General features: G+C 44.3%; 1 protein-coding gene across 1 annotated transcript in view; it reads right to left on the reverse strand.

Moving 5' to 3' along the window:
* The window catches only part of VPS54 (VPS54 subunit of GARP complex), a 47,399-nt gene that overhangs the window by 2,783 nt on the left and 21,464 nt on the right, over positions 1–23,152 (reverse strand). Inside the window, exons 8-20 of the mRNA XM_072140387.1 lie at positions 18,673–18,799; positions 16,995–17,102; positions 14,841–14,896; positions 13,477–13,573; positions 11,332–11,672; positions 8,626–8,755; positions 7,262–7,443; positions 6,415–6,527; positions 5,311–5,374; positions 5,108–5,213; positions 4,535–4,622; positions 3,034–3,155; positions 2,056–2,136 (exon numbers count right to left, since the gene is read on the reverse strand). Of these exons, the coding sequence (XP_071996488.1) occupies positions 2,056–2,136; positions 3,034–3,155; positions 4,535–4,622; positions 5,108–5,213; positions 5,311–5,374; positions 6,415–6,527; positions 7,262–7,443; positions 8,626–8,755; positions 11,332–11,672; positions 13,477–13,573; positions 14,841–14,896; positions 16,995–17,102; positions 18,673–18,799 (1,615 nt within the window). The remainder of the gene's footprint in view (positions 1–2,055; positions 2,137–3,033; positions 3,156–4,534; positions 4,623–5,107; positions 5,214–5,310; positions 5,375–6,414; positions 6,528–7,261; positions 7,444–8,625; positions 8,756–11,331; positions 11,673–13,476; positions 13,574–14,840; positions 14,897–16,994; positions 17,103–18,672; positions 18,800–23,152) is intronic.

Genomic DNA, 23,152 nt, shown 5'->3' on the forward strand with positions numbered 1-23,152 from the left:
AGACAAGGAGCGCACCGCAGGAGTGACCAATGTGTCTCTTGTACAGTCGTCTTATTGTGCAGGAGAGTAAGGAGCAGAATACTGTGGACTACTATCTGCTGAATATATTCCTCCTACTGGTCTGTCAGCACACGGGGGCATGGTCCAAACTTTTCCTATCCCTTCCTGCTTGTGTCTACTTAGTCAAAATGGTTCTGGAATGGTCGGAGAAGCTTCATAGTTGCATAGCCTATGTTTTGCTCCTGGGAATAGGGGGCTTCTCAATTTCAAGCTATATTAATGGGAGGCCCAGCTGTCCCACTTTCCTTGGATGTTCCACCTTGAAAAACCAGGCACCATGGCACTTCTCATGATCCCCTATTCTAGTCTACATACTTCACCTGAGCATCTTCTATTTGGAGGGTGGGGGGACCAGAGCACCAGAGGGACATCTCACTTGTTGGTCCCCTAACGAACGAGGAGTGGGATCTTGCCCTCTCTTCACCCAAGTTGGTCCCCCCCAATCTATAGGTATATATACTCCATCAAGCAAACCTAACTACTTGTAGGGTGAGAAAATTTCGCCCTATGTTTCCCAGACACCTCTCCTCAGGAACCTTCTTTCTTTTAATATGGTCCTACCCCGTGGTTAGAGGGTTCTGGGAACAGGTTCACAAATTTTTGAAATAATGAGAGTGGTTGTCCCTGATGACCCCAGGCTCTATCTCCTCCTGGTAGTTCACTCTGCACATATATGGTTATAAACATGCTGGACGTTTCTACATGTTCTTTTCTTCTCTTTGCCGTGGAGTTGATCCGGCGATGGTTGCGGACCGAGTCTGCATACTTTATAACCGTGCGTTGTTCTCTGTATTTTTCCCTTTTATGTGGGGTCCTGCTGTATCTGCCATGTGCATTGCATCTCCAAATGCCCTTTAATAAACTATTGTTGATTTAAAAAAAAAAAAAGAAGCAGAATACTGGTGATGGCTGTATCTGAGCACAGCTGGACACATGAGGTTGGCGTTCTGAATAGAGAACACCAGGGGGCGCCAATTTTTATTTTTTTTTTTTAATTGCACTATTTTGGCTGATATGAACAGAAAAATGTAATATTTATTAGTAGAATATAGTTCTCTGCTACTCATGGGTTACATAAAACAGTCTATGGAGGATGCTTACAGGCTGCAGGTGACTTGGACAAACTGAATGTTTGCTCATCCACTTGGCAAATGAAGTTCAATTTGGATAAATGTAAGGTTATGCACCTCGGGGCTAATAATCCACATGTAAGATATGTCCTTGGGGGAGTAAATCTGGGAGAGTCCCTTGTTGAGAAGGACCTGGGGGTAATAGATCATAAATTAAATAAAAGCCTCCATTGTCAATCAGCTGCCTCTAAAGCCAGCAAGATCTTGTCATGTATCAGCAGTGGTATGGACTTTTGGGATAGGGATGTAATATTACCACTATACAAGGCATTGGTTCGGCCTCACCTGGAATATGCTGTCCAGTTCTGGGCTCCGGTCCATAAAAATGATGCCCTGGAGCTGGAGAGGGTTCAACGTAGAGACACAAAAATGATAAGGGGTATGGAGGGTCTTGGTTATGAGGAATGTGTATCTGTGGAATAGCCTGCCTCAGGCGCTGGTCACAGCAGGAACAGCAGAGAGCTTCAAGAAGAGTCTAGAGCCTTTTTACATCTAAATAATGATGGTTATGTTATATAGAATTGTTTCCCCTATATCCCTTCTTCATGCTATTCCTTGCCTTCCTTGGTTGAACTTAATGGACATGTGTCTTTTTTCAACCGTATAAACTATGATATGGAAAAATCTAGACAAACGAGGCATTACAGTCTGAAGACTTAGCATTTGGCACACTTGGATCATCTGTATTCTCTCTCTTATTATAAGGGGGTAATCTCAGGCGTGCAGATATCAATTTGCCAAACCGCACCTTTCTGTCTCTTTTTAATACTGTAAAAAAAAGAGCACTTTTTTTCTGGCACAAAACAAGTTTGTAAATCTGTAAATTGCCATAGACTTGGCATTTACTTCTATTGTCGGCAGTTACCTTCGACAAAAGCTTCTCAAATAAAGAATCCATTATGGACACCAATTTGGCAGAAATTTCCGCTATGTGGTCATTGTAGTCCTGTTAAAAGGCAGAAAAAGCATACAGATTAATATCAGGATAGGAAACCAGGACACGGGGTGTTCCCATTTCAGCAAATTAATGTTATTGTTTGTATGTTGAGAAATTATACAATTTTCCAATATACATTCTGTATCAATTCCTAAGAGTTTTCTAGATCTCTGCTTGCTGTCATGCCATAGAAATTCTCGTTGTGTTCTTCCAGGGGACAGAAATCTGACCATGGTCACACAGGCGCACTGCTCGTTAAAATGAGAGCGTAATCAGAGCTGTGTGTTTTAACGAGCCGCGCACCTTGTGATCATGTCCGCTGGAAATGAACAATGCAAACAATGAAGATTTTTATAAGACAGCAAGCAGAGATCTAGGCCGCGGTCACACATTCGGCTAGCAGTCCGTTCATAATGCGACGTTAGCGAACAGGGGGCGGGCTTCGGCCAAATCGCAAATGTGTTTCACTAGAAACGCATATGCGATCGGCCAAGGCCCGCCCCCTGTGCGCTAACGTCGCATTATGAACGGACTGCTAACCGAACGTGTGACCGCGGCCCTAGAGGACGGTGAGGAATTGATTCAGAAAGCAGATTGGAAAATTGTATAACGTTTCATTATTCAAACAATAACATTTATTTGCTGCAATAGGAATTACCCTTTAAAGTTCACATACACCCCCCACACCCAGTCAAAAACTATAATCGCCCTCCCTTCATCAGGCGTTATATACTACTTATAGAGCAGCCAGAATGTTTGCCCAGTGCTCTGAGCTACCCAGAGGGCTCCACTTGTGCTCCTATTCCTCTTTATATTTTGGATGTCTCAGAGAAGCAAATCTATAAGGAGGTAGGTTGTAGCTATGGAGCCATACGTTTCCAGTGGACTGTATATGGCAATCCTTACCTTAGTGATGTGATCAAACTGGCGGAGCATGCTGTACTGCTTAGGCTGCATGCGAGCCTCAAAGTGCGCCCTTATAATAGGAATGTAGTGTACGATGAGCTGCAGGCAACGTGAGGATAACGCTGCAAAATAAACAGTATGAGCATTACACGCCAGAATACTCCCTGGTCTCATAGGGGCTGGCCACTTACACAAAACTTTACTGAGGTAAGTACAAGACCCTAATATGGTCATCCATATTTTTCTTATCCTGGTAAAGATTGTTGGGAGCTGTGGGTCACGTGACACCGGGAGCAGGACTCTGGACTTCCTGTGATGTCACATGTCTTGCTGGTGGAATTGATGGGGGGTAGTGAAGTCATTACTATTTGCATGGCCCCGTCCATCATGACTACTCCCATGCCAGTAGTTGGGGGGTGTCAAAACATCTGTACAACACTCCAACGTCTGATTTGGGAGTGGTATGGTGGATAGGACATGCAGAGAGTGATGACTGCACGGTCCCCTCCATCTGTCAGAAGTCAGCAGGACATAAGACAGCACAGGAAGTCCCAAGTCCTTCTGCCTGGGGGTCACCGAGGACTTGCGGTTACCAAGTAACTATAATATGGATTACCCCATTAGGGTCTTATACTTACCCTGGTACAGTTTTTCTATAAAAGGCCAGCCCCTTTAAGAAAGTGATTCACATGATCATAATAATAATTCTTTTATTTATATATAGCACACAGTTTACGCAGCGCTGCACAGAGTTTGCCCAATCAGTCCCTGTCCCCAATGGGCTCTCAATCTAATCAACCTACCAGTATGTTTTGGAGTGTGGGAGGAAACCGGAGGAAACCCATGAAAACATGGAGAGAACATACAAACTCTTTGCAGATGTTGACCTGGATGGGACTTGAACCCAGGACCCCAGCGCTGCAAGGCTGTAGTGCTAACCACCGTACTGATCATAATAATAATAAAAAAGATTATATAGCGCTATATACAAATAAAATAATACATAACATAATTGGATGGAACAATAGGAGTTCCATCTTGCTCGCAAGAGCTTACAGTCTGTGAGGATGAAGGGGAAATACAGAGGGTGACTTTTTTACATTTTACATGTCACGTTCTGTGTCACCCTATACATATATACCAAAACTTCTAATGGAGTCATAATTAGGAGTGGACCCTAAATGCTGAAATGTAGAATGGAAAGATTTCTCTCAGCTCAGTTGATATATATAAGAGAAATCTTTCCATTCTACATTTCAGCATTTAGGTTCCACTCCTAATTATGACACCATTAGAAGTTTTGGTCATTAGACCAGAATCAGAGCACCGGGGTCCGGGCTGTGCAGAATAACACAGACACAGTGCTGGGGAGTGGTATGTGATAGAAGGAGTCCCTGCTTCCCCCTGCAGAACAGACCTGACTCTATAACCACAATTACATTTTGGCGCAAAACAAGCCAAATATCTTGTATATATGGAAGATTATTGAATAACAACTTACCCAAGTTTTTTGTAGTTATTGTCTTTAATCCCACGACTTGAAGAGCCCCGGCCCCCAGCACCAGCTGACAACTACGCGAGTTGAAGTACTGAAGGGAAAAAAAAAAAAAAAAAGCTTTGTCGAGTCGTCCGTCAACATAGTTAAAGGGATTGTCCAAAGGTTGAAAAAAAACATGGCTGCTTACCTCCAAAAACAGCTCCATACCTGACATGGGGTGTGTGTGGTATTGCGACTAAGCTCTATTCATCTCCATAAAGCTGAGCTGCAATCCCGGCACTAACCATGGTCAGGGGTGCAGCTGAATTTGGAAGAAAGCCGCCATTTTTCTTTCTACCTCTGGACAACCCCTTTAAAGGTTATCTGCACTTTTTGCTAATAAAAATGTAATATTCTACAGAGAAAAGAAGGTTGTGCAAACCAATTAGCTAACAATATCCTACACCAAGGTAAATCAGGTTGATAGATATATTTGTTTGATATAAGAAAGGAGATTTCCAGGACTTTGGGAAACCTGAATGTCTGCTTTCCATACTTTCCATAATGCTCTATACACAGAGGATCTGACAGAACTACCTTCAAGAGCTCAGACAGACGGGTGAGCATGTCCGTGGTGATGGAGGGGATGTCGTCCACACAGCTGCAATACTCCAGAATTATTCTGATCAGAATCAGGACGGTTCTGTGAGAAAACCAGAGTATATGAGCGGGATGTGTAAAATATGACAAAGAAATTAATCTAAAAAAAAAAAAAAAAAAAAAACCAAAAGGCCGCGTACCCCACTACTGCGTACTTCTGCCCTTCAACGGTGAGAAAATCTGAGGGTTTCCGCTCTTCTACACCTGAGGATGAAATATGAGAATGTTGTAGGTAATCTGTCCTCTATATAAGAAGCATACAGCACCGTGGAGGCTTATGGAAATGTATACAGAGTGGGCCAAGAAGGCTTTGATATTGAAGCATCCAAATGTCTTGCCCATAATATGGTTTGTTCATCTTCTAGACACACTTTTAGTTCTTTTAACGCAACAAACAAATGTAATTGCTTTCCTGCAGCCACCACTAGAGGGAGCTCTTTGTATGCTGTTCACAATTCTACGTAAAATTAGCTCCCTCTAGAGGCTCATGCATGGATCCAGCACTTCTAGGTCTCTTCCGGTCTGTAAGAAGTTCTAAGGGTTGTACAGAGTTACTGATAATGAAAAAATAAATAAATAAAATATTATATATAATATATATATATATATATATATATATATATATATATATATATATATATATATATATATATTCCCCAGGTTACATACAAGATAGGTTTCCTGGGTTTGTACTTAAGTTGAACTTGTATGTAAGTCGAAACTGTATATTTTATAATTGTAGCTCCAGACAAAAAATTTTTTTGTCCCAGTAGGAGTTTTAACATTTTTTTTGCAGTAATGGGACCGAGGATTATCAATAAAAATTCATTACAGACACCTAACATCTGGTCATTGCAGTCTGGGACTGTAGTAAAGCATCCAGAGAGCTTCACCAGAGGTCACAGTGGGCAGAGGGATCCGACTTTAACTAGGGCTCGTCTGTAAGTCAGGTGTCCTTAAGTAGGGGACTGCCTGTATATATAAGAATTCAATATGTAGACCCTTCGGGATCTATTCTGGCTATAGTGGCTGGACAGTCACAGCACAAACTCTGCCGTTTCCGATGTCCCTAGTTCTATATGAAGTATATAAATATGAGAAACATGATTATGGAGGTAATTACCCGTCTCATTTCCATAATGTATTCCCTGCCGCCGGAGCCATTAGACAAATATTAACCATAGCTCGGCGCTGCCTCTATGCTAATTGTATGACATACGCTGAATTATTAAATACCGACTCACATCCAGATTTCCTCTCAGGTAAAATTATTTTGCCATCTGTTATGGAGTCAACCAAGTCCTGAAATTCTGCGGGGACGTCGGCCTGTTTCCAGCGCTCATTATCCAGCAGAAGGCTGAGGAGAGAAGAACAGATATCAGGAAGGTTTATCTGTGTATATGTTCTCTACCAGCAGTACTAGAGGACCCCAAAACATCAGTAAGGGATAAAATATCCATATTAGATACCGGGGGGCTTATGGTGGTCCTACAGTGTATTATGTAGACTATCAGGTGGCGCCCGCAGACTATCAGGTGGCGCCCGCAGACTATCAGGTGGCGCCCGCAGACTATCAGGTGGCGCCCGCAGACTATCAGGTGGCGCCCGCAGACTATCAGGTGGCGCCCGCAGACTATCAGGTGGCGCCCGCAGACTATCAGGTGGCGCCCGCAGACTATCAGGTGGCGCCCGCAGACTATCAGGTGGCGCCCGCAGACTATCAGGTGGCGCCCGCAGACTATCACTCCATTCAATGTCTAAGAGATAACAGGTCGATAAGCATAGTGGTCAGATATCTTGGACGCGTTCAAAGATGTTAAACGAGAGTGTCGTAGATACCAGAGCGCTGTACTGGGCAATGTCTGACACACCCATTGACATTGTATAGAATGGTAGTAGGCATGCTCGACCGCCCGCTCCATTCATTAGTAAGAATGGGATCCCAGCTTTTGTGACGGGTCATTCAGACCTCCACCACTTTTGGATGTTGTACACATTATTTAATGATCGTCTCCATCATATATTGTCTGAGACAATACGTAATCTTCTATTTTTTTTACAGTGATGGCAGCATTACGCAGACATGTATACCTGAGTTTGGTTTTCCTTTCGTCATGGAAGCGGTTCACAAATTTATTGGCCTGGCTCTGGAGGGCCCCTCGGAGAGACATGCTTTTCCTACCACAGATTTTCTCTGTGTCCTGCACAAACACTTCCACTGATCGGGACAAGGACACAAATTCGGAAGAGTTAAGTTTCTCAAGAAAGCCATCCTAGAAGAACGAGGGAAGGAATATAATATCTGGATGGGTACAATAAAACCTTCTTCTAGTGTTGATATATATACAAACACTGCCTATTAAGATGTCTAAAAACCTTCAGCTTCTTAAAAAAAGACTTGTATAAATTTTTAATAAAGAGAGCTCCCCCTTGTGGTAGCCGCAGGCGGACAGAATTCATCAATTATTCTCTTCCAGGGGCACTTTTTTTCTTTTTTTTGCAGTATTTCTGATACAAAGCTCCAAATCCCCTGCTTTTATGAACACAGTCAAACACCGCTGTGCGTTCTTCCTAAACATAGAAATCTGCCAGGAACAAGCAGCAAACTGTGCTAAGAACAGGCGAGTCAGCCCCTCATTACACCTATGGTTGTTCCTGAACTATACCTACAAGTCACACAGCAGTAAGACACTTACTGCTCAACGTGCAATCATCTGGGTCAGATGTGTGACTCAGGACCCCATTTTCTTAATTTTAACTCCTTAATGCACCACAAGTTATATAGTAATTTACCTATATGCACACCACTTATTTTATCAAGTAATGGCGGCCATACCCGATCTCCACGTAAGTGTCCTTCCATATTCATATTCAGAGAATGAGACAAGCCAGCGCTAAATTATTCTGGCAGGGTCTTATTGTGGCATGTGTAAATCTAAATGTCTCTTCATTTCTCCTGACATCTATCTTTGAGAGATATTAGCATCCCCACTTGATCTTAAACATTAAACCCACCCGACTAGTTCACTTATCCAATGTGTGTGGGAATCCATCATCAGATATTAGGGATTGGCCCTGGAGATATGTGTAGTCATACCCTTCTGTATGTTGTTAGTAGCAGGACTGTGAAAAGTGCAGTTCTTATACAGCTCTGCAGCTCTTGTAAGGGTTCTGAAGAGCTTTCAGCTCTGTGCTGCTCCAAAGCCCATCCCCTCTGCTATGAGCAGGAGATGTATCAGGATTTTGGTTGGATACTTACATCAGTCAATCAAACCAGAGGGGAGGGGAGCTGTGGACCAGTTCATTACAAACAGCAGAAAGCTCTTCATGCTGGTAGTCCTGTCAAGAGCTGCAAAAACAACCTGCAACCTTCTGTTTTCAGAATCCAGCCACGCAGGGGTGGCCTGGGTAATTGTCTGGGTAATTCCCCCATTAACTGACAATGTAGCACATACCTTGGCTCTCGCCAGTAGGAACTTAACGCAGCGGTCGTGACAGATGTCTGAGGCGTTGTACAGAAGCTCCTGTATATTGTTCGCAATTTTACCAAGTTCCAGGTCTGTTAACTTTATATCCTCGGTCATTCTTTAATAAGTAGAGAAAATAGGAAAAAAAAAAAAAAAGATTATTTAACTTTTTTTTTTTTGCCTTTACAACCAGTAAAAAGTAAAAGTCTTATGTAAAAGTCATATTACACAAAGTAGGAATGGCGCTGAGGCAAATAACCAACTTGAATAATGAATGAGCATGATCCTGTGCTGAAAATAGCAGAGAGATGTCATATCGGCGGCTCCATTAATGATTCATTAACCCCGCGATGATCTGCCAATGTAGGGTTTATTTTGGAAAGTCAATGCCGCCGTGAAAGTTTTCATTTTGCAAAGTTGTGGAAAGACTGTATAAAAAAAAAAATTTGATCCTCCAAATATTGTACATTTCTGAAAACCTGAAGGCCTGGAGCTGTTACACCAAAATACAGCCACTGCACAATGTACGGTGCTGTGATTGATAAACTGAAGGAGCCATAGTACTTGTACAAACTCTACAGCCTCCAACAGGTAATCGGTCGGGATTAGACTATTGCCGATCTGATTTTAAATTATGTACCCAAAGGATAGGTAATTAAAACAAATCCAGGAATCCCCATTTAAAGGGAACCTGTCAGCAGAAGTTGACCAAATAAACCACTACCAGTATGTTACCAAACAGCTGAACACTTTCTAGATCGTGTTTCTTTCATGACTCAGTGTGGAGGCATCATCCAGAAAATGTAATGTGAAGTGAGATGTAAATTTGTGTACAAAGCACAAGGTAGCGGAGATTTTAACACTGAAGTCAAGCTCTCTCTTCCTAAGGAAGCCGCCTTCACTGTACTTGATGGTCCTGTATTCAGAGACATCAGTAACCAGATATTCTGAAGTCCAATTAATGATGTCAATCACAGAGGAGGAGGGGTTCAGAGTTCCCCATCCTGGCTTCAATTTTAAACTCTCCTCCTCCTTGACTTTATACAACTAATTTACATCTCACTTCAAAGATGATTTTCTGGATGATGCCACCACCCTGGGACATGAAAGAAACAAAAACTAGAAGGTGTTACGCAGCTTGACAATATTCTGGTAGTGGTTTATAAAGTCAATTGCTGATGACAGGTTCCCTTTAAACTGAAAGAATATGATCAATACATAACATCTGAACAAAATTTACTAGATTACTCTTTGCATCATAAAAAGTAATGCAAACTACATTTAGAAACACAATTCAATCGAAGCAGGGGAGGAGTTTCCTTCGAATGCCGACGAGTTTAGACTAACACTAACATGACCCTATTACATGAGGGCACAGGAGTGGAGGAGGAGAGGAGGAGGAAGAGGGCGCAGGAGAGGAGGAGGAAGAGCAGCCATTCACTATCTCCTTACTCCCATCCACTGGAGTAAAGAGCCACAGAGTGAGAAGAGGATGGAGTGCTGTACACCTCTCCTCACGTGAAGCAGCATCCTCTGGGCAAAAACCATCTGCTTTCTACACTATGGGGCACATTTACTTACCCGTCTCGAATCCCCGAAAAGGATTCGGGTCTGCCGCAATTCACTAAGATGGCTGGCGCCGATGCGCCACAATCCGAGTGTGTGCGCCAAAAACCCGGGACAATTCAGGGCAGATCTGGAAAAAAAAATTTGTGCAACCCGACAAAAATGCGGTGTTCGCACCCTTGGTAAATGTGTCCCTATGTGTCTGGAGTGTCCGTGCAGAGAGCGGGTAAGTTGCACTCCAGCAATCCCAGTTGCTTCATGTCAGTGTTGAAGTGGTGGGCACGCCAGCTGCATACAGCACACTTAATGGACCACAACAGGTCCTTTCTCACTAATTGAACAAAGCAGTACACAGCACTCTTTATCTCCGGCATGCTCAGTGATTGGACGTGCCAGAAATAGTACTTAATTGACAGATGCTCGATCGCATGGATAGTTAATAATAATCAAAGTACTGCGAAAGTCTGTAAAAAGTGAAGTTATAATCCAGGTCTGCGGCTCTGGAAAGGGATCAGGACGGGTCTATCAGCCTGAAGAGCTTTCTGCTTGTTGCACTTTGATACTCCACAGCCCTTCTTGATAAGTGTAAGAGCTGTATTGGGATTTTGGTTGGACATTTGCAGCATTCATTCAGATTAGAAGGAAGGGGCTGTGGAAGAGTTCATTGCAAAGAGCAAAAAGCTCTTCAGGCTCAAAGTCCCGGCCAGAGCACTTAAAGGAGCTGCAAATCTGTATTCCAGCTGCTACTTACTAAACATACACAGGTTTGGTTACAGCGCCCTCCAAGGCCTATAATTGGCACTGTCTCTAGTTAATTATGGTCAAAACTGACGACAGATTCCATTTAAGTAACGTCAAAACTGCAAAAGAAATCTGTGCCATTTCCATTTGTTTCTTTGGAGCACTGTTACACGTGAAACACATTTATTTAACATATTTCACTTGCAAGAACAAAAACCACATCACAACAGTGACCAGAAAGCACCCAACACGTTCATATGAAATGGAGATAAAGATGTCAGCCTGAAACTAACATAATTCAGCCATTTTTCAAGACAAACCTTCCTACACAATGCCTTTGATTATGATTTCACAAGGGCAATATCTACAAAGTGTCATTGTACTCACATTATTTCCACTCCCCCTGGGGTAACAGAAGGCAGAGTGTGATCCTTGCTGGAAGAGGAGTCAGTAGTGCATTCGGGATCAGATACAGAGTCGCTGCCGGAGGGCTCGCTACTGCTGGGTGATGCGTTCCTTTGTAGGTTGGTGTTGGTAGCGGCAGGGGGATGCTCGTCTGCACTGAATGCATCACTTATAAACAAGCTGTCGATTGTCAAGTAAGCCACATTGTCCACATTGCTCTCTCTGGCAAGACCTCTCTGAGCTGCTGTTACCTCCATTTCTCTGATCCGCTGGTTCTTATCCAAGACCATGAGCACAACACTGCGGATAACGTTTAACGTGGCCTGTGAGGAAACAGAATTATTTATAACAAAGAGATCCTGTATATTCCTGTATATCAGTGTCTGACTGTGGCCTAACCAGATTGTAGTAGCCTCAAAATTAACTTGTCTTATGCTATATCTCGGGGATTCGGTATTGATCAGAACCTGGGCCCACCGGAGGATCCTTTGATTCTCCGATGGGCCAGTCAGATTCTAATGGTGTACATTAGGTTATGTATGAAATAAATGCCGAAAATGTGACATGTATAGGTTCTAGGTCGTTAAGATATTGCTAATACTGAATGAATCTATATCATCGTGAAACGCTAGCGGAGGTTGTAGAGGATTGAGGAAAATGTACGTCAGCTTCTGGGTCTTACAAATAGGAACCTGATATAAACTGACAGCTAAATGCACAAGAGCTTTATAAGTGGCCTCAAGAAAAAGCACTTGGAGAGGTCATGGGGGACCCCTGCATAGGCTGCATGGGCGCAGTTCATAATGTGAAGCAATTTGTGGGTCACCATCACAGAGTTGTAACTGGCATCATCACAAACCCACCAGCCTTTAAAGGAAATCTACCATCAAAATCCATCATGATAAACCAGGGACACTTACTCATAGATCCAGGCACCGTGACTGTGGTAATCTTCTTGCATTTGTTATCCTTACTAAAATCAACTTTACAATTATGCTAATGAGCTGGAAGGATTTCTGGGGTGTTATCAGAGACCCCTCCATGGGCATCTTCACAGTCTGTAACGCTGTCTCCTCCGCTACTCTCATAGCACTTCCCCCTACCTCTGCCTGACTTCATATTGCTGCAGGAGAGAAAGTTTGAGTTAACAGTGGGAGGGTGAAATGTACACTCCTGCACAGTGTAACAGACTGTGAATTTGCAGCATGGAGGGGGTCCACCCCCCAGAGCCCTTAAGGCTTGAAAGCATAATTCTAAAATTTGAATTTACGCTACATTCACACGGCCGTATGGGGGACGTTCGCCATGGAGAGGGGCAGGGGTGAGTGGCGCTGTACGGGAGCTGTATGGTGCCACACACGTGTGGAACCGTCCCAGTCCGTAGCCGGGAGAAAAACAGGACATGTCCTATCTTTCTCCGGAACATGGCGCTGTGTCCCACATATCGCTATGGAGAAGGGTGGCGGTGAGCACCACTCACCCCCTCCACCTCTCCCGGGCGCCGGTGCACGCTCGCTGTGTGAATGTAGCCTTAGAAGGAAGGACGCCATGGATAACAAGTATAAAATTACCATAGTACCAGTAGATGGATCTACGTGCAAGTGTCCCTGGTTTAGCATGATGCATTTTGATGGTTGATTGCTTTTAAAGAGGTCCCCTCCCTCCCCTGCCAGATTTTTCAGTAAATAAATAGTTAAATTCCCCATAAAAGAGTAACCCTGCACAATAAAATGCAAGCTATATTCTGTGCTGTACTGTTCCTCTGTTATTCCGCTAGCAAATTAAAAAATAAGCTGAAAACTGTCCTTGCACAGTCTGACTCTAGAAGAAATAATGGGACACTATTGCTTACATTATGATTGCTATGTATCACTTTACTTTGTCGTATTTCAGATTTTTGTGGTGATCGCTGTTATCTTATTATTAACCCTAGTTGTAAATGGGGAAAACACCAATATAAAAATGACCACGTTTTTTTCCTGATGGCGTTTGAACCTTGTGTTGTGTGCCAGGTGTATATGGCAATGTAACCACACAATGAAGAGGTTTAAGGCTGTGTGTTCTTTGTACGTTACTATGCTGCAATGTTCTCTTATAGACATCAGGGACAGTGTTCATACGGCTTACCTTGACTCTCTGAAGGAAAATTGTAAATTGCGAAAAAATGTTTTGCAGCAAATTGAACCACTGGGAAAAATTCATCATCCGCATCTGATCAGCGAGCCTGCGGCAAGAAAACGACAATTAACATGTATCCTACAAGAAAGATAATGCCAATATATAATACCCTCCCCATTACATCTTAAAATCTATGGATAGGACAGGTGATGAGAGTTTGAGCATTTTATCACCTACTTCTGGTTTTTGGGCCTGAATTTCAGGAGGGGGATAATGGGACCTTGTTCAGCCAATGAGAGGCTCCATGGACCAAAGGACAACACAGGAGAGGTGAAGTCCCCTAGGAAATGTAAGAGATGTCCCATTCTGGGGAGGCCTCTCATTTGGTAAAACAGGCTGAGCGCAGGCTACGGCCAGGGCGAGCATAAGGCCGCCATGGTGGAGAGTAGGAGGGGTGACCCCTCCCCTCTCCATTGACATGCAAGGATAGCACATGTCCTATCTTATCCCAGTGTATTGCTCCGTGCGGCCATTGCCGTCTACGGGGGAATGTATAGCTTGCGGCCGTACATACGTACCCCATACGGTGGTCTGAATGTAGCCTTAGTATGTGGTTTTTTACTCACCCTGGCCCATGGGGGCGTCCATAACATAGAAACCCCATTTTAATGGTTAATAGGGGACTACGCAAATTCATGTGTCCAATAAGTTATATAAATAGAAAGGTGTATGTCAAAAGAGAAGCACAATTAGTACCAGTAGTAGATTCTGTATAACTTCAGTAAAGTATAGTGGGCGAACTTATTTAGTGATTGACAACAGATCTGGTATGGCCATACATGTAAAGATGTGAATGTTTGAGTAGATCCATCCACAGGGATTAAATAAAAATCAATCTGCTCAGCTCCTCTTGCTCTACAATATGCAGCAGTTTGATGTGCTTACATTTCATTAAGTAATGACTCGGTAAAATGGAACCTAAGTAATAAGCAACGCGTTGGGATACTGAATTCTTCTGTTTTACTTTGGACATTGATATCATAATAATAATTCCTTTATTTATATAGCGCACACAGATTACAGAGCGCTGCAACAAGTTTGACAAATCGGTCCCTATCCCCAATGGGGATCACAATCTAATCAACCTACCAGTATGTTTTGGAGTGTGGGAGGAAACTGGAGGACCCGGAGGAAACCCACGAAAACAAAGAGAACATACAAACTCTTTGCAGATGTTGACCCTGGGACTTGAATCCAGGTCCCCCGCGCTGCAAGGCTGTAATGCCAATCATTAAGTGATCATGCTACCCATATCATACTGGTAGATACAGTATATTTCTGGAATTCATGATATATTTGCAGAGTATACTTACTTAGTTACAAGCTCAGCATCTATCTCTTCAATTTTGGAGACTGTGCTAACCACACACTGAGAATACAAAAAAAAAAAAAAAAAGACAGACACAAAAATAGGAAGTTAGAAAATGGAAAAAACAAGAAATAAAGCAGGTTGGAAATGTATATATGTAATATAGATATGTATGTTTACAGGAAATGAGAAGTCTAGATATGTATGTGTATAGATAATCCAATGCAAGCAGCAGCACTCCATATAACACTAGATGTGTATAAGATCTACATATACAATATATATGTAGTTCTTATGCATATCTAGCGTTAGTGTGTGTGAGTGAGAGTGTGTATGTATACACTGAATGTGTATCTGTACAAAGCTGAATGTGCTAACAACAAAGTCGCCAAAAAAAAATAAATCAATGGAAATCCAATTTACTAACCAATATAGGCCTAGATTTGGAGTGGTCAACAAATTTAGAGTGGAAAAACACACTACAGACTGATCCAACTTTGATGTCATGTCTGTAAAACAAGACTCAGTATTGTGTGTGTGGCTTCCACGTGCCTGTATCCCTACAACACCTCGGTGTGCTCCCGATGAGAGTCAGTATTGTGTGTGGCCTCCACGTGCCTGTATGACCTCCGTACAACGTCTCTTCGACCCACACAAGTGGCTCAGATAGTGCAGCTCATCCAGGGTGGTTAATCAGTGTGAGTTGGGGTCAGAAGGTTTGTCTGTCAGTATAGTGTGCAGAGGCTGGAGGCGCTACCAGGCAACAGACGTCCACATATGGGGGTTGTGCTCACAGCCCAACATCCTGCAGGACGCCTGACATTTGGCAAATTCGCCCTTGCACCCTGTGCTCTTCACAGATGTAAGCAGGTTCACACTGAGCACATGTGACAGACGTGATATGGAGTCTGGAGACACCATGGTGAGTGATCTGCTGCCTGCAACATCCTTCAGCATGACCGGTTTGGCAGTGGGTAAGTAATGGTGTGTTCATCAGAGGTGGCCTGACTGCCTAGATGAGATCTGCCGACCCCGTGAGACCATATACTAGTGCCGTTGGCCTTGGGTTCCTCCTAATGCAGGACAGCGCTAGACCTCATGTGGCTGGAGTGTGTGAGCAGTTCCTGTAAGATGAAGGCATTGAAGCTATGGACTGGATCACTTGTTCCACAGGCCTGAATACGATTGAGCACATCTGGAACATCATGTCTCACTCCATCCACCAACACCCCATTGCAGCACAGACGGTCCAGGTCTTGGAAAAGATCCCTCAGGAGACCATCCGCAACCTCATCAGGAGCATGCCGAGGCGTTGTAAGGAGGTCATACAGGCACGAGGAGGCCACACACAATACTGAGAATCACCAGGAGCATTGCCAAGGCCTTATAGGGAGGTCATACAGGCACGTGGAGGCCACACACAATACTGAGAATCACCAGGAGCATGCCAAGGCGTAGTTGGGAGGTCATACAGGCACGTGGAGGCCACACACAATACTGAGAATCACCAGGAGCATGCCGAGGCGTAGTTGGGAGGTCATACAGGCACGAGGAGGCCACACACACTACTGAGACTCATCAGGAGCATGCTGAGGCTTTATAGGGAGGTCATACAGGCACGTGGAGGCCACACACAATACTGTGACTCATCAGGAGCATGCTGAGGTGTGTAGGGAGGTCATACAGGCACGTGGAGGCCACACACACTACTGAGACTCATCAGGAGCATGCCGAGGCGTTATAGGGAGGTCATACAGGCACGAGGCCACACATAATACTGAGACTCATTTTGTTTTTTTTAAAGACATTACATCAATAAATTTTGTGGGCGACTCAAAATCCAGGCCAACATTGGTTAGTAAATTTGTCCATTGATGTCCAAATTTTGGTCCACTTCACAATTGTTTCCCACCAAAAATAAATAATTTTATATTTTTATGATTGAAGGCTGAAATGTGGCGAAAGGTAAAAAAGTTCAAGGGGGCCGAATAGTGAGTGAGTGAGTGTGTGTGAATAAAACACTAGATATGTATGTGTAAATAAAATGAGGTCATGGCGACATGTATGGCACATATAATCCCGATGTAATACAGCACCAGGTATGTTCCTGGGATATTATACGGGACCCCCACAAATCACAGGGATATGAGGTCAGTACCTGCTTGATGATGTTTTTTGCGCTGGTCATCATTTCTTCACCATAGATTTCAAAAAAGTCCAACTTCCTTTGCTTTAAGAGGCCAAAGACCAATGAGACAAGTCTCTCCTGTCGAATGAAATCTTATAAATTTTTTTCAGGTATAAAAGACTGTAGGATCATATACAGCAGTGGAATAATATAATGATGAGCTCTGTCCCCTGCAGTGTTGGTCAGTCCGCAATACTGCACTTTCATGTTCTGATCACGGACTGATCATAGAATGTGAATCTGCCTTTAGGAGAAGTCATCAGTGTTTGATTGGCAGGAGTTTGACACCTCCTAACCCTCGTACTATCACTAATCAGCTTCTTTCTGAATCTACAGTGTATTAGAAATATACCATTGCATAGAATATCTAGTGCCAGTTTCCTGGCCAGGTTCTTATGAAATGGGATGAGTAAAAAAAAAAAATCTTTAAACAGGACATCTACCACCAGGATGAAGGATTGTAAACCAAGCACAATAGTGTGTCTTCACCTTGCAGGGTCTTTCCTTCTTGTAGCTTCTTATGCCCTGGTTTCCACAAAAAAATTGATCCATTGACATCCAAGGAGACTGAAGCCCCTCATTTGCATAACTTTTCTTTTCGTAAAAATAACATCCTAAGAAGTTAAAAGAAGAGCAGAATGGGACAGAGGGGCACACTATAGTATGTCAGTGTGCTTGGTTTACAATCCTTCATCCTGGTGGTAGATGTCCTTTAAGAGATGGTTAACGTCAGATCTGCAACCTTTACAAATCAGCTGTCACAAGAAACAGAAGTCTGGACATTAATAGTGGCTTTTTCATAAGCTACTTAGTACAGCCCCGTATCCTGCATAGTGGCTATGTTTGGTACTGCTAATCATCCCCATTCACTATGAAGGGACCAAACTGAGCAAATCCTATGTCTTATCGGCAGGACATCACAGCCTCGGGATACCAAGTGTCAGTTGATCTCTATTCTTATATTTATCACCTATCCTAGTGAAAGGTGATCAATTACCCCATTAAAGGAAATCTACCATTAGGAATCTACATTCTGAAGTAGCTCTTGTGGTAGGCTACCCTCCTCAGGTAGACTACCCCTCCCTCATCTCACACTGTCTAGTTAGATCTTGTATACTGTCTTTTTGCAGAAAAGCTGAATTTTACCTTCATTTAAATGAATTACAGGGGCCAATAGGGGCGTGAAGTAGCATTCATGAGCTACAGAGACGAAGGCTACTCCATGTCCCTTGAAGCCGCAGTATATCCACCCACTAGCTGCGAGTTTGGTCTTTGGGCTCGCCTCCGATGTCAGAAGAGCTCTGTGCAACAGATGGCAAAGTGACCGCAGCTGTGAGTTCTGCGCATGTGCAGTAGCTCCTATTAGTCTGTTGGTGATGCTGCTGGCCTGCAGAACAAACAAAGCAGGTAGGGGGATATCCTGGGGCTTCAGGATGCATGGAGTAAGCCTTGGTCTCTCGAGTTTACGGAGGCTTCGCCACGCCCCCAGTAGCTCCTCTAATTTGCATAAAGATAAAACAATATTTTTCTGCAAAAAGGAAAAATAAAAGATCTAACTAAGGTCCATTTTTTTTTGTGAGAACAAGGTCTGCCGAAAAGGAAACATAACCAGCACACAAAAGGAAAGGGATAAATTACCGCCATGTACCTCCTCAATCACATGACAATCCTCCTCCAAGGGTCTGTTCAGGTCAGTCCGGGCGTATGATGTGAATTCTGCAATAATCATCTTATCTATCAGTTTTTCCAGTTCACAAAGTTGGGACCCGAGGTGTCTGTAAAGATGAGACTAAAGTCAGTGAATAAACAGGAGGGGAATAGGATTCAAAGGGATGGATTACAGGCAGATCCCGACTTATTGTTTGTTTCAACTCGCTCAATATAAGCGTAACTCAGATCATCATAAGAATCACAGCGCAAGGGGAGGGAAAAGGGGGAAGGCAACAAAAATACCATAAAGTGTAATGCTGGGTCCCCACCTCTATGCCGAAATGGCACCCCTAATATGATATACGCATCTAGTCAAATACCTCAAAAAACAAATAAAACCAATGGTAACCCCCCAAGACTTGGGAAGAAAGGAGGAAAGACTATACTCTTAGTGGATGTATAAAAGTTGAGACTTTATTGATATGATGTAGGTAAAACGTAGTACGAAAAAACACAGTACAGAAAACGGACACCAGGGGTAAAGGTGCCCGAATGATACAGAATACACAATGCGCTGAATCACAGATGAATTGCAGTCGAAAACCAGGACAATATGAGGAACATTATCATGAAGAGTTTTTTTTGCAAGGACAATAGATCAATGTATGTAATGTAGAAGGAAGACCTCTGAGCTGTCTATGTATAATACATGTCATACCCTGTATATTGAGGGAATAATGGTCGAGACTCCTAAAAGATAGTGAATTACCAAGTGATAAAGGTTTGGGGTTCCTCTGTCCGGGATGACTGCACGCCCCGACGCGCGTTTCATGATAATGTTCCTCATATTGTCCTGGGTTTCGACTGCAATTCATCTGTGATTCAGCGCATTGTGTATTCTGTATCATTCGGGCACCTTACCCCTGGTGTCCGTTTTCTGTACTATGTTTTTTCGTACTACGTTTTACCTACATCATATCAATAAAGTCTCAACTTTTATACATCCACTAAGAGTATAGTCTTTCTTCCTTTCTTCCGAAGTCTTGGGGGATACCATTGGTTTTCTATTGAGCAAGGCATTTACTGTAAATTACACTGAGCTCATAGGAGCAGAGACTTTACTGTATATTAGCTCCTAGGAGCCAGTATACTGTGATATTATATATATATATATTTTAATCCCAACACGGACCCCAGCTCCCTTAAATAGCCCCTTTAGGAGCAGGTCATAAATTGCATACTGGATTGTAAGCTCTTAGAAGCAAGGCATTTACTGTATATTAGCTCCAAGAAAATAGCATACAGTAAACTATATTCATTATACTGTATATTAGACTGTTAGCTCATAGGTTCAACCATTTCCTGTACATTGGACTGTAGTCTTCTAGCAGCAAGGACATTACACTGTGAGCTCATTAGAGCAGGGAATTTACTCTATATGTCCAATTGTGAGCTCCTAGGACAGTGGTGGCGAACCTATGGCACGGGTGCCAGAGGTGGCACTCGGAGCCCTTTCTGAGGGCACTCAGACCATTGTCCAAGGACAGAGTTCACCGAACACTTCAACTTATGAGATGCTGCTCTCTACTTCAGTGACACTTTATTGGCTGTTTGGAACTGCGGGGAATGTAAGAAGGGTTTGACAGAACTGCATTATCTTTGGAGGTCTTCTTGCAGGACCCACCGTTCCTCCTGTACAGGGAGGCCCTGGAAAGAAGCTACAATGATAGTTTGAATTTGCCTTCCTTATGTCAACTGTATTGGTGGCCTCAGGTAGAACACGTAGCAGTAAGTTACTTTATAAAATTCCATGCTGGCACTTCACGGTAAATCAGTGGATTTTGGATGTAGTTTGGGCACTAGGTCTGTAAAAGCTCCTAGGAGTAAAACCCTTTGTTTTAAGTTCACACCTGTGTAGGGGCTTTCCCTTACACTTTCCCTTTTGGGAGATTGTAACGGAAACAAAAAGCGGAAGGTGAACGGAAGCTCTTCTGATCCCCCTCTGTTCCCCATAGACACTCACGTATGGAAGGTTATCTTCTGTTACACTTCTGTTATTTATGGCTGAAATAAAGACACAGGTGTGAACAGAGGTCGCATTAACGCCTCACCACGCGTCATAGACGCGTGATGAGGCGCCATTACCCCCCAAAATAATTGCCATGCGTAAAAGAACGCATGGCAATTATTCCCTGTAGCGCACAGGCTGAGCGGCCCGGCGCGCGCTGCAAAAGAGGGAAATGTCACTAGCGCGATCGCAGCGCGCTCCGGGCCGCTCAGCGGGGCACGTGACTAAGGGGCGTGCCGGAGAGACCCGGAGTGAGAGCACCGGCCACAGGGGAGACATGTGGACAGAGGGGCTGTCCCCGCGACGGGACTTAAGATCAAGGCCGGGTGAGTGTAGTGTGCTGTGTGTGCTGTGTGCGTGCTGTGTGAGTGTAGTGGTGTGCGTGCTGTGTGAGTGGAGTGTAGTGTAGTGGTGTGCGTGCTGTGTGAGTGGAGTGTAGTGTAGTGGTGTGCGTGCTGTGTGAGTGGAGTGTAGTGGTGTGCGTGCTGTGTGAGTGGAGTGTAGTGTAGTGGTGTGCGTGCTGTGTGAGTGGAGTGTAGTGTAGTGGTGTGCGTGCTGTGTGAGTGGAGTGTAGTGTAGTGGTGTGCGTGCTGTGTGAGTGGAGTGTAGTGTAGTGGTGTGCGTGCTGTGTGAGTGGAGTGTAGTGTAGTGGTGTGCGTGCTGTGTGAGTGGAGTGTAGTGTAGTGGTGTGCGTGCTGTGTGAGTGGAGTGTAGTGTAGTGGTGTGCGTGCTGTGTGAGTGGAGTGTAGTGTAGTGGTGTGCGTGCTGTGTGAGTGGAGTGTAGTGTAGTGGTGTGCGTGCTGTGTGAGTGGAGTGTAGTGTAGTGGTGTGCGTGCTGTGTGAGTGGAGTGGAGTGTAGTGTAGTGGTGTGTGTGCTGTGTGAGTGGAGTGTAGTGTAGTGGTGTGTGTGCTGTGTGAGTGTAGTGTAGTGTAGTGGTGTGTGTGCTGTGTGAGTGGAGTGTAGTGTAGTGGTGTGTGTGCTGTGTGAGTGGAGTGTAGTGGTGTGTGTGCTGTGTGAGTGGAGTGGAGTGTAGTGGTGTGAGTGGAGTGGAGTGGAGTGTAGTGGTGTGCGTGCTGTGTGAGTGGAGTGTAGTGGTGTGCGTGCTGTGTGAGTGGAGTGTAGTGTAGTGGTGTGCGTGCTGTGTGAGTGGAGTGTAGTGTAGTGGTGTGCGTGCTGTGTGAGTGGAGTGTAGTGTAGTGTAGTGGTGTGCGTGCTGTGTGAGTGGAGTGTAGTGTAGTGGTGTGCGTGCTGTGTGAGTGTAGTGTAGTGTAGTGTAGTGGTGTGCGTGCTGTGTGAGTGGAGTGTAGTGTAGTGGTGTGCGTGCTGTGTGAGTGGAGTGTAGTGTAGTGTAGTGGTGTGCGTGCTGTGTGAGTGGAGTGTAGTGTAGTGGTGTGCGTGCTGTGTGAGTGTAGTGTAGTGTAGTGTAGTGGTGTGCGTGCTGTGTGAGTGTAGTGTAGTGTAGTGTAGTGGTGTGCGTGCTGTGTGAGTGTAGTGTAGTGGTGTGCGTGCTGTGTGAGTGTAGTGTAGTGGTGTGCGTGCTGTGTGAGTGGAGTGTAGTGTAGTGTAGTGCGTGCTGTGTGAGTGGAGTGTAGTGTAGTGGTGTGCGTGCTGTGTGAGTGTAGTGTAGTGTAGTGCGTGCTGTGTGAGTGGAGTGTAGTGTAGTGTAGTGCGTGCTGTGTGAGTGGAGTGTAGTGGTGTGCGTGCTGTGTGAGTGGAGTGTAGTGTAGTGGTGTGCGTGCTGTGTGAGTGTAGTGTAGTGGTGTGCGTGCTGTGTGAGTGGAGTGGAGTGTAGTGGTGTGCGTGCTGTGTGAGTGGAGTGGAGTGTAGTGGTGTGCGTGCTGTGTGAGTGGAGTGTAGTGTAGTGGTGTGCGTGCTGTGTGAGTGTAGTGTAGTGGTGTGCGTGCTGTGTGAGTGGAGTGGAGTGTAGTGGTGTGCGTGCTGTGTGAGTGGAGTGTAGTGTAGTGGTGTGTGTGCTGTGTGAGTGGAGTGTAGTGTAGTGTTGTGTGCGTGCTGTGTGAGTGGAGTGTAGTGTAGTGTTGTGTGTGCTGTGTGAGTGGAGAGTAGTGTAGTGTTGTGTGTGCTGTGTGAGTGAGTGGAGAGTAGTGTAGTGTTGTGTGCGTGCTGTGTGAGTGGAGTGTAGTGTAGTGTTGTGTGTGCTGTGTGAGTGGAGTGGAGTGTAGTGTAGTGTTGTGTGTGCTGTGTGAGTGTAGTGTAGTGTTGTGCGTGCTGTGTGAGTGGAGAGTAGTGTAGTGTTGTGTGTTGTGTGTGCTGTGTGAGTGTAGTGTAGTGTTGTGTGTTGTGTGTTGTGTGTGCTGTGTGAGTGGAGTGTAGTGTAGTGGTGTGCGTGCTGTGTGAGTGGAGTGTAGTGTAGTGTTGTGCGTGCTGTGTGAGTGGAGTGTAGTGTAGTGT

Source organism: Engystomops pustulosus, chromosome 3 (genome assembly GCF_040894005.1).
Source record: "Engystomops pustulosus chromosome 3, aEngPut4.maternal, whole genome shotgun sequence".
NCBI classification, from domain to species: Eukaryota; Metazoa; Chordata; class Amphibia; order Anura; family Leptodactylidae; genus Engystomops; species Engystomops pustulosus.